Source organism: Pollicipes pollicipes, unplaced genomic scaffold, assembly GCF_011947565.3.
Source record: "Pollicipes pollicipes isolate AB1234 unplaced genomic scaffold, Ppol_2.1 Scaffold_6138;HRSCAF=7277_pilon_pilon_pilon, whole genome shotgun sequence".
NCBI classification, from domain to species: domain Eukaryota; kingdom Metazoa; phylum Arthropoda; class Thecostraca; order Pollicipedomorpha; family Pollicipedidae; genus Pollicipes; species Pollicipes pollicipes.
The window spans coordinates 17,741,649-17,752,711 of NW_023596818.1; the positions used below are offsets into that span (position 1 = coordinate 17,741,649).

The 11,063-nt window shown below is 57.5% G+C and overlaps 1 protein-coding gene across 1 annotated transcript; it reads left to right on the top strand.

Annotated features, from left to right (window-relative positions):
• The first annotated feature begins 48 nt into the window (after positions 1-48).
• Positions 49-8,030, top strand: LOC119106411 (2-hydroxyacyl-CoA lyase 1). The gene is made up of 11 exons (XM_037230055.1): positions 49-188; positions 573-754; positions 1,094-1,270; positions 1,713-1,842; positions 2,623-2,734; positions 3,277-3,459; positions 3,824-3,899; positions 4,375-4,612; positions 4,966-5,073; positions 5,440-5,575; positions 7,026-8,030. The coding sequence occupies exons 1-11, from the start codon at positions 49-51 to the stop codon at positions 7,119-7,121; spliced, it is 1,578 nt and encodes a 525-aa protein (XP_037085950.1). The 3' UTR covers positions 7,122-8,030.
• The last annotated feature ends 3,033 nt before the right edge of the window (positions 8,031-11,063 follow it).

The window sequence follows — 11,063 nt, forward strand, 5'->3', positions numbered from 1 at the left end:
GATCACCCCTGCTTCCCAAATTACTTAATCTCCTCTGTGTCACCAGGGATGCGCAACGAGCAGTCGGCGGCGTACGCGGCACAGGCGATAGGCTTCCTGACGCAGCGGCCGGCCGTCTGCCTGGCAGTGTCCGGACCGGGTGTACTGCACGCGCTCGGCGGCCTGGCCAACGCCAAGGTCAACTGCTGGTCAGTGACAGCCTGACCCCGGCCACGTCTGACACGCAGGCCGTAGACCGCCTCCTCGGCCGGTCGGACCGTTGGAGCGCTTTTTTGCTTTTGAAATCCCACTGATCAGCTGCGTTTGCCTCCGAAGATTGTGTCACAAGGCAATGCTGTGTGGTGCGCTGTGCTCATTTTGTATTCGCCCGGTTTGAAATATGTCCATGTCACCCGAAATTTGTTCACTCATCAGAGCTGTCGCGTTTACTGCCGCTGTGATGTAATGTCGCTGTTTGTCCTTCTTTTTTCTCGCATATGTATAAAAAAATATTGATTGGAATCGCACCAGCGTGCGTGGTGCTGGGAATGATCCGTACTGATTCGAACGGAACTGGGATTTGACATTTGCAGGCCACTGATCGTCATAGGTGGCGCCAGCGACGCACCGCAAGAGGGCACTGGCGCGTTTCAAGAGTGGCCCCAGGTAGAAGCGTGCCGGCCGTACTGCAAGTATGCCGCTCGGCCCCCATCCGCTCAGCTGATACCTTACCATGTGATGCGCGCGGTCAAGGAGACCACATTTGGCAGACCTGGTTAGTTGAACGTCCTGACGATCACGTGACATCGTGGGTTTTGTGCAGTCATTCTGGCAGATAACATGACATGTTCGTGTTGCACGCTCTGGGCTGAAAATGTGATCATACCACCTTTAGAAATATCATTGTAGTTCATTCCGTTCTGTGTCCCAGGAAATCGTCAAGAGTGATCAATGTTAGTCATCATTCCACGCGCGGCGTACCCCGCCGTCACGACGTGCATCAGTCTGTGTACGTGGGGGTGGTCCTCTGACCCGCCTCGCCGAACACGATCGCACGCGCCGTTAGTGGGCGCCGGGTTTCGGTCGATGACGGCGGCCGTCTGCTGGGTCGCAGGCGCAGCGTACCTGGACTTCCCCGGGGACCTGCTGCAGCAGAGCGTGCCGGAAGCGGAGGTGGAGTGGTACGGCCGGTTGCCGCCGCCGCCGCAGGCACTGGCCGAGCCGGCGCAGCTGGCGGCGGCCGTCGCCCTGCTCCGTGCCGCCGCCCGACCGCTCATCATCGTCGGCAAAGGTCAGTGTTCCGCCGTCACCACCCATGGACGGGGAGGGGGACACGGTCGGGCGCGGGTGACGGCGGTATGGCACCAGCACGGGCTGGGGCGACACTGAGTGCATTGCCAGGTCGTCACCGTTGAAATTGACCCGTAACTCAGCGACTTGGGCCCGCAGTTTATGCATTATAAATCGAGCCGTGTGTTGGATCAGGTCGAAGGAGCGCGAAAGGCGTGGCATGACTCTCCGGCACTGCACGCTCGCGGTGTTGCACGTTCCATGTTTTTATTTGTTGCTGTTTGCTGAAATGAACAGATTATGCTTTGCCAAGCTCGGCCATCCTTCATGATGCCGAACGGTCGGACACACGCCGGAATCGAAAGACTGGCGTACCCTCCGCCTAACCTGTGAGAAGGAGCGCCTCTCCGGCGGCCGCCGTGACGCGGAGCGTGATCCGGCAGGGGCGGCGTACGGCCGCGCTGAGGCCCCGGTCCGGCGTCTGGTGGAGACCACCGGCCTGCCGTTCCTGCCCACGCCCATGGGCAAGGGCGTGCTGCCGGACGATCACGCCCAGTGTGTCTCGGCCGCCCGGTGAGCCGTCTGCCGTGCCCGCCGCTGACGCCGGCCGACACCCTGCCGGAGCCCGTCAGTGATGCCATGTGGTGCGGGCGGTTATCGGGGACGTTGCTGTAGTTTTTTTCTCGTAACATGTGTTGGATCGGTATGTGACATCGCCAGTATTTGGATATGTGAGTGGAGAGCGAATGGTTGCGTGGGCATCGGTCGTTGGATAGATCGCTTCCGCCTTGTTTGTAACTCGTGGATGCAGGTTATAGCAAAATTTAGCCAATTACAGGGCATGTTGTCTGTCTCCATTTTGATATGGGAAGTAAGAAATGCTGATAATGTGCTGCAAGAGCAGAACTACACAACTAATTCCTACCAATGACAAAAGTAAAATGAGACCAAACCACGGTGCGGGAAATCCGTATTTCCGTAATTCCGTATTTCCGTAATTCCGTGTTTTCGTCTACCAGCCTTCCGTCCGGACTCGGCGTGATGATGATGTGATAATGATCCGGGGTCGATGTGACCGCCGCCGCCTGGTCTATCCCTGGGTAGCTGCGTTGGTCTGCCCGACGCTGCCTGGTCTGGCCCTGGGCCTACTGGCGTCATCAGGTGGTCTGAATGGCACGGTCTCCATCTCAGGTCCCTCTCACATCCTGGCATGTTTGACTGACGCAGGTGGTCTGAATGCCACAGTCACGCTCTCACGGGCCTCTGACGCCCTGACAGGTCTGACTGACGTCGTCGGGTCGCTTCCGCTGTACCCACGGGGACACGCTGAATGCCCGCTCCTCCTACCGCCAGGTCCCTGGCGCTGGCGGAGGCGGACGTGGTGCTGCTGCTGGGCGCGCGGCTCAACTGGATGCTGCACTTCGGCCGGCCACCCCGCTTCACTGCCGCCTGCCAGTTCATTCAGGTGCGGTCCGGAGCCGGCCCGCCCAGTTTACCGTGGGCTGGCCGGAGTGAGCTCGCTGTAGGTCTGACTGCCTGACGCCCCCTCGCCCCTGTGCTGCGGTTGGTTCGCGGCCGCTCCACGCGAGGCGTGTCGCGGTGTTGTCCAGTGTGACTCGTGCGACAGGCTGGTACAGACTGTTCAGTCTCTGGGTCCAAGCATGTGTAACCTGACGTGAACTAGCAGGGTCGTTGTGTCGGAGGACGAACTTCGTCAGTCCCGAAACACCTTGTCCCAAACACCAAATACGAAACGCCCACGAAACAAATGACCCGAAACTCCTTGACCTGATGTGGTCTGATCTCACATGACCCTGCGTTTCGACATCTGATCGGACGGAGCCCATGACCGACGCTGGGTCTGGACCTGCCCGGACCTGGCCTCATCTCATGTAACCTGATCTGGCGTGGTGTGGTCCAGGATCTGACGGCACGTGGCCATCTGACCGGATGAGGTGCACAGAAGACCTGGAGTCTTGCCCTGACCTGACCTGACCTGGCTGGCAGGTTGACATCTGCCCGGAGGAGTTCCACACCAGCCGTCCGGCGGCGGCCGCCCTGTTCGGCCAGGTGGCGCTGGTGGCCGACCAACTGACTGAGGCGTACGGCGCGGACGGGCGGCCCGACCAGCTGGCGCACTGGTGGCGGCGCCTGCGGGACAAGGCTGCAGCCAATCAGCTGGGCGTCCAGGTCCGGTGCCGCACTCCCATCAGCATCTGTCCCAGCATCCCCGCACCCGTGCGGGGATGCTGGGACACCTCGGGCGGCATTCGTGGCGTTTTCGTTTGCATGTTGCATGCGAGAATATCTGCAATTTGTTAGGAAGGGTGAACGTCCACGTTGTGCAGGACACTGTATGTTTGGGATCGGCCGGGCAGAGTAAGTTATCATCTGTATTGCTGTGGCAAGAACATTCCGGCTGTGTCCTGTAGCTGGTGGATATATTTTAGAGTTGTTCGGTGTCCGTATCCCTGTGCAGACCAGCGCCACTCGAACCCCAGGCCAGTGATTTGCCTTGCGATGTGTGCGGATTTGCACTACGCTGCTCTTCCAGGCCCAGATTTCGGACCACTCTGTGCCGCTGAACTACTACGCGGCTCTCCAGTGCGTACAGGACAACATACCCCAAGGTGAAGAGCGGCACTGCCGTCGCCCTGAAACGCCACCACATTGGTGCTAGTAGCAGTATATTAACCTGAGAGATGAGAGGTGGATATTGCTTCTGGTCATGTTTTAGCTGAGATTCGATCCTCTCAATAGGCATGCAGCAGATATTGCAATGTCGTGAAGTACAGGAGACAGTAATCTGCTCAAGTCATGCCATCCGTTGTGCCCCTGTCATCCGTTGCCCGGTGCTGTGTCGTCCGATGCTCCTGTCATCCGTCGCCCGGTGCTGTGTCTTCCGGTGCTCCTGTCATCCGCTGCCCGGTGCTGTGTCGTCCAGTGCTCCTGTCATGGTTTGTCCGGTGCTGTGTTGTCCAGTGCTCCTATCATCGGCTGGCCAGTGCTGTGTCGTCCGGTGTTCCTGTCATTGGTTGTCTCGTGCTGTGTCGCCTGCTGTTGGGTCGTCTGATGTGTGACTGGTCTGGATCTCGGCGCCGCCAGACAGCATCATCGTCAGCGAGGGCGCCAACACCATGGACATCGGCCGCACCCTGCTGCTGAACCGGCTGCCGCGCCACCGGCTGGATGCGGGCACCTTCGGCACTATGGGCGTCGGACTAGGCTTCGCCATCGCTGCTGCCACCTATTGTCGACAGGAGAAGCCAGAACAGCGTGTCATCTGTGTAGAGGGCGACTCGGCGTTCGGCTTCAGTGGGATGGAGGTGGAGACCATGTTCAGGTACAGCTCCTATAGGTGCGGGGTTTTCATGGCATTTCTGTTTGGATGCCATGTTTGTGCTATTATGTTGGTGTTCATACTTGAGCTGATGGCAATCACAGCGTGTTTTTGTGGGCATATCTTATAAATGTGTCAAAATGGAAATGTGCTGTGACATATAGCTTAGGAGCATTGATGATGTTGTCAGCAATGGGCCGTAAGCCTGCAGCGCGTGAGTTCATTATGTGCAGCCAATTGGGAACGGCGACTGCGAGAGGTCTGCCGATGATGAGGTCGACTGATGATGCCGTCCTCCGGGCCCACCATCTCCTCCCGTGTGTCCCTCCATCTCTACCTGTCGTGTCACCCGACAGGTACCGTCTGCCGGTGATCATCATCATCATCAACAACAGCGGCATCTACTCCGGCATGGAGCGGCCGCTCTGGGACGAGATCACCGCAGGGGGCGAGACCACGCTGAGGTGCGCCGACAGCGGCGCTGGCCGCCCGACGACGGCATTGGCTGCCCACGGCGGCCGCTGCGCCCGGTGCCGGGCCCTACCGCGCCGCTGGTGGGCCAGCTGCGCCCAGCACGCCAGATCGGCTGATAGCTGTGCGGAGGGCCCCGTGCGGTGACGCTGCTCTTGTGTCTGTGGGCGTTGCATTGCGTGCTAACCCCTCTCAAACTGAGGGTTGTAACTGGTCGCTTGTAACGCGTCGCCTAAGCCTCTCTGGCCGTCACGCAGATAATCCGGATTCTCCCATGTGTGGCGCCTGGAGGCTTGCCTCATGGCTGTGACATGGCCGTGACAGGGCTGTGACCTAGCTGTGACATTTATTTCCACCAGCGCTCCGCCGACGTCGCTGCTGCCGGACTGTCGCTACGATCGGATGACGTCACTATTCGACAGCAGCGAGCAGCCTTCCGGTTGGAGCTGCAACACTATCCCTCAGCTGGTCTCGGCCCTGCGGGCAGCTCTGCAGGTACACCGCCGTGACAGGCGCAGCTTAGCTCCTGTCCATGCCGGTGTATATTGTACCCCTCCCCCCCCCTCAACGTCTCATCCAGCGCGATAGACTGCGATGCTAAGGGCATAGTTGCGCGCATCATCAGACAGAGATTTGAGACACCGAGCAACGCGCTAACCAATGGCAGGCCGGCAGCTGTGGAAAAGAGGTAACAAAGTCCCCGTTGGCAAGCTCTCGCAGAGCGGGGGGAGGGGGGGGGGGGGCTCGGCGCCCAAAGGCTGGTGAGACCGTATGAGGGAGCATGGGGGAGGGGAAAGTGGCCGCCTCGATGACGGGGCTGTGGTGGAACCGCCCCACCTACCGGCTGTCGGCCACTAAACCGTCTGAGGGAGCTCAGGCGGGGGGAGGGAAGGGGAGATTGGCCGGCTTGATGACGGGGCTGCGGTGGAGCCGCCCCACCTACCGGCTGTCGGCCACTAAACCGTCTGAGCGAGCTCAGGCGGGGGGAGGGGAGGGGAGATTGGCCGGCTTGATGACGGGGCTGCGGTGGAGCCGCCCCACCTACCGGCTGTCGGCCGCTAAACCGTCTGAGCGAGCTCAGGCGGGGGGGGGGGGGGGGGGGGGATTGTTCGGCTCGATGACGGGACTGTGGTGGAGTCGCCCCACCTACCGGCTCTCGGCCACTAAACCGTCTGAGGGAGCTCAGGCGGGGGGGGGGGGGGGGGGGGGGGGGGGGGGGGGGGGGGGGGGGGGGAGGGGAGGGAGGATCGGCCGGCTTGATGACGGGGTTGTGATGGAGTCGCCCCACCTACCGGCTGTCGGCCACTAAACCGTCTGGGCGAGCTCAGGCGGGGGGAGGAGAGGGGAGATTGGCCGGCTTGATGACGGGGCTGCGGTGGAGCCGCCCCACCTACCGCTGTCGGCCACTAAACCGTCTGAGGAGCTCAGGCGGGGGGGGGGGGGGATTGGTCGGCTCGATGACGGGGCTGTGGTGGAGTCGCCCCACCTACCGGCTCTCGGCCACTAAACCATCTGAGGGAGCTCAGGCGGGGGGGGGGGGGCGGGGAGACTGGCCGGCTTGATGACGGGGCTGCGGTGGAGCCGCCCCACCTACCGGCTGTCGGCCACTAAACCGTCTGAGGAGCTCAGGCGGGGGGGGGGGGGGGATTGGCCGGCTCATGACGGGGCTGTGGTGGAGTCGCCCCACCTACCGGCTCTCGGCCACTAAACCGTCTGAGGGAGCTCAGGCAGGGGGAGGGGAGGGGAGATTGGCCGGCTTGATGACGGGGTTGTGGTGGAGTCGCCCCACCTACCGGCTGTCGGCCACTAAACCGTCTGAGCGAACTCAGGCGGGGGGGGGGGGGGGGATTGGTCGGCTCGATGACGGGGCTGTGGTGGAGCCGCCCCACCTGCCGGCTGTCGGCCGCTCAGAGCGCGGCGTGCTGACGCCCGGCGGCTGTTGCAGCTCACCGACCGGCCGTCCATCATCAACGTCAAGATCGACCCGCTGTCGACGCGCCGGCCTCAGGCGCACGACTGGCTGACCCGGGCCAAGATGTGACCTGGTCCGGAGCCGGCCGCCGGTGGCGCCGCCCAGCGGTGACGCGGCCGCGGCCCTCACGCCGGAGGTCACGCGCCAGGGGTGGCGGCGCATCCTCGTCAGGGTTACGCCCTTGTTTGCCCCGCCGCGTCGGTGCGGCGCAGGGCGTCGCGATCACGAGAGTGGAGGGCAGGGCTACGCCCTGGGACCTTTTAACCTCGATTGAGCGGCTATGAATGTATCAGGAATATTATGGGCTGTTTTTTACCTCGAAAGGTGCACTATCTGTATTGTTATTGAGTCATACATGCCAGCGCCTTGGACATTGCTTGAAGGTCGAATCGAATAATAAAGGGAAAACGCGGGACCAGCTGTCTGTGAGCAGCGTGTGTATGGAACCGAGCTTGAACTTGTTTGTTACAAATAAACTGTGATCGATGATCAGTACCTTGGCGTGTGTTATGCAAATCTTGTTCACTCCTGGGCCGCTTCCCGCACTAGTCGTTACAGATGCAGATGAAAGGGACGTAGTAGCTGAGTGGTTACCGCCTAGGCCTCGCAGCCGAAGGGCCTGGGCTGGAATCCCGTCCGCGCCATGGCCCCTGAGCGTTAATATGGCCCCTGCAGTGGCGGGCGACCCGTTCAAGGATCGCGATGACATGCTTCGTGTTCCCTTGAAAATCCGACGTGTATATTGACGCCAATCCTTGATGCGTTGTGTGTCAATAATTGTGTAACTTTATCGTATAGCACACAGGTTTGATAGGATACCATGACGCTCTTTGCACGTGATGTGTATATACGTTTTACGGAGGATTTAAATGCTGTTAAATTTGTGAGATGAAATGTTTGAATGTATACGATATTGTTGGTACTGGACAGATCTTCGGATAATATACGTCGGTTGTGGGATGTGCGGCTCAGCGAGGCGCGAGTCTAGATGACGTCATCGGTCGGGCGCCGATGGGGAGGACGGCACTCTCCCAGCACCGTGAGCGCCGTCTGAGGTGCAGTGACGTCACCGGTAAGGAAGGTGGGTAGCAGGGGCAGCCTCCCTGACCCTGTGGAACGAACGAGGCAGGGACAAAAGTATATGTCTGCTCCGCCCCGCGATTCAGCCAACAACGCCAACCAACTTGTGACAAATTTGTCGCAGAATTGTTTACGAGCATGATTCACCAGCCAGCAGGCGTTCGTTTCAGGGCAACGTACGTGTCAGCTAGTGGGAACCAAACCTGAACACGGCGATACAACCCTTCACTGGGCGCGGGTATGGAAACAGGCGAAAATCGCTATGTTCGGTAAAGGCTCCATGCATGGTAGACAAGACATGGTCCGGAATTGCGTTGAAAACTGCTGGTATCCGACAGGACTGGGCTGTTGCTCTTTCTGGATAGATGCCTCTCTCTCGTAACGCTGCTATCGCACGGAATTGGACGGCGCCGCTACTCGCTATTCCCAGCTTCGGTCACGCTGAAATGCGCCGTGTTTTCCATGTGACGCTGGCAGACCTGAGGCACGAGCTGAAGTGTTGGACTGAGGTGAGCAGGGTGTACTGGGGTGCATGAGCCGGTGACTTTCCTAGCTGTCTGAAAATTTACCATGATCACTTATTGTGTAAAGCAGATGGGATGCCTGCCACATTATGTATTTTCAAATTCTGCTCCCTTACACGACACCGCAGCAGAAAATAAATTTTCGGAAACTTGCCTGCCTTAGGCATGATTTGGTTTACCGGGCACTCATTGGCCACTCCTTCAGCGTAGCCGACTTGATCTGCTGTTTTGTGAAGAACGAAGATCCTCACTTCTCATAAACAAGTTCCGAGCTATAGTGGGTGTTTAGCGTGACCCGGTGTTTCCAGAAAATAATTGACCTTCCATATGTTTCCGGCTTTTCATCTGACTTGCTTGCCATTATCATTTTTACGTTATCTGACCGAAATTGTAGTCATTATACAGGCCTTCTAAGGTGCGGGCACGTTCTGTAATTGCCATTTTTTCCTCATTTGCATGAAGAATAAACTCATCACATTCAGACGTTTTATGAAGCGCCATAAATAAAGGTTGACTAGAGCGTACACAGAAAGCTTTGGATTAGCACTTCATGTTTGATATTGCACTAAATGATCACAAAAGTTAGTGATCTTTGACCCAATAGGACATAACTAATTACACTAACTACCCAGACATCGACCGTGAACTTTTAAGTCGCAAGCCTACGATTCGGTGGTCGATCACTGACATATGTATGCTCACATGTTTAGATCTATGCCGGTACCCGCAGTCGTGTACGAGTGGTTCAGACTCCCCAGCTCGGCATTTGGAATGCACCTGGGGTGCTGCAATCAGCCACCCCGAAGGTGGCTGATTGACCTGACAGATGCCAGTTGGTGGAGCGTGAAAGGGGCTCCACGATTATGCGGCGTAACCATGTCAATGCGATCGGTGACGCGTAAAAGCTTTCTGCGTGAGGTTGTGACAAGATATTCTGACGAAAGGCGCTGAGTGGTAGTGGCTATCTCTGCCAGCCGTGTGTGCTCAACTAGACGCCTAATGCATTTTTGAAAAACAGTGACGTGTATTTCGGGGCTTAACACAAGCAGAATCATGTAATGGGCAGTGACAACCTTCCTCTTCAAAACTTTGCTAGTGTAGGACTAGCAAATATCGCCGGTTGTCACCATGTGCTTGACACAGGGTGCCAGATCGTGACATCTAGACAAACGCATCGGACACGCTGCTTGGCACTTATGGCGCGGGGCACTGCACCATTTTACCCCTGCCCGACGAGCGCACCTGGTGAACCCCTGTCCCTTAAACCAGAACCGTTCAGAAATACATCCCGCAAACTCAAGTGGCTTTCTGATCGTCGTCGTTAGCGGTAGCACTTGTCAGGCCTTGCCCAAAACGTCGGATATGTTTTTAATGTTTCGTGAAATGCCTAAAAATCATACATCGTTCAAGCAAATAGCGCAACGCTGTTGCCAACGGAAAACGCCAGCGAACTCGTGACATTTCAAGTGAGGTCTAGGATTTTCAATGAGGTTGCGCAATAGTGGTAATTTTGTGAGAGCTACATGAAGCACTAACACTTTATTTTCATTTGCCGTGCATGATAAGATAGTATGCTACCATTTACCGCATGAAACAGTTTTATCCAGTGCGGTTTGAGAAAGAAGGCTGGTGAACTAGGTTAATCGGCATGCATGTATAGGTTGGTGCAAAAGTAAACAGAGACTTAACACAGATTGAATCTGAAAAGTGAGGGGGTGGGGGGGGGGGGCAGATAACATTGCGAGTATCATATATATATATATATATATATATATATATATATATATATATAAAGCCTTCTTGAAATAGCCAGTTTAAGAAAAAACAACACGCCGTCACAAGAGCCGGCTTATTACTTGGATGTCCGGCGAACATCACTTGATTGAATTGAGTGTCATACATGAAGATTTATGCACTTCGACTGGTATAGCGTTAAAGGCTTCGGTTCGCATGTTTTGACGATAGTTGTTGTGAAACAGAACAATATAAGCTGCTTCACAAATTCCCGATGCATTAGAGTCGTTATGACATAACCAGTTATGAGGCATGACTGACATATTCCCCTTCCGCGCTGCCATGAAGCAATGCTAACTATTGCCGCCGTGATGGCCGTCTGTGGCAAATCGAGGTCCTTCGCTATTCCACTCGGTCTCTCGCGACCGTTCGATGCTGACTGAGCGTCGCGGAATGTGCGGAATGGGGGCGAAGGGGCGCGCCAGCAGGCTGTGAGTGTGAGCCGGTGCCTGTGACCGCCACGAGGTCGGAGATACCGGCGGTCACGGCGCGGCGTCACATGGCCCTCTGTCGGCCGACGGACCCACCACACGGGTCGTCACGCGACCGTACACGCACTCGCGGCCGAGGCAACCGCCCGTGATGGATTATAGCACCAAGGTCGTTTGTCGAG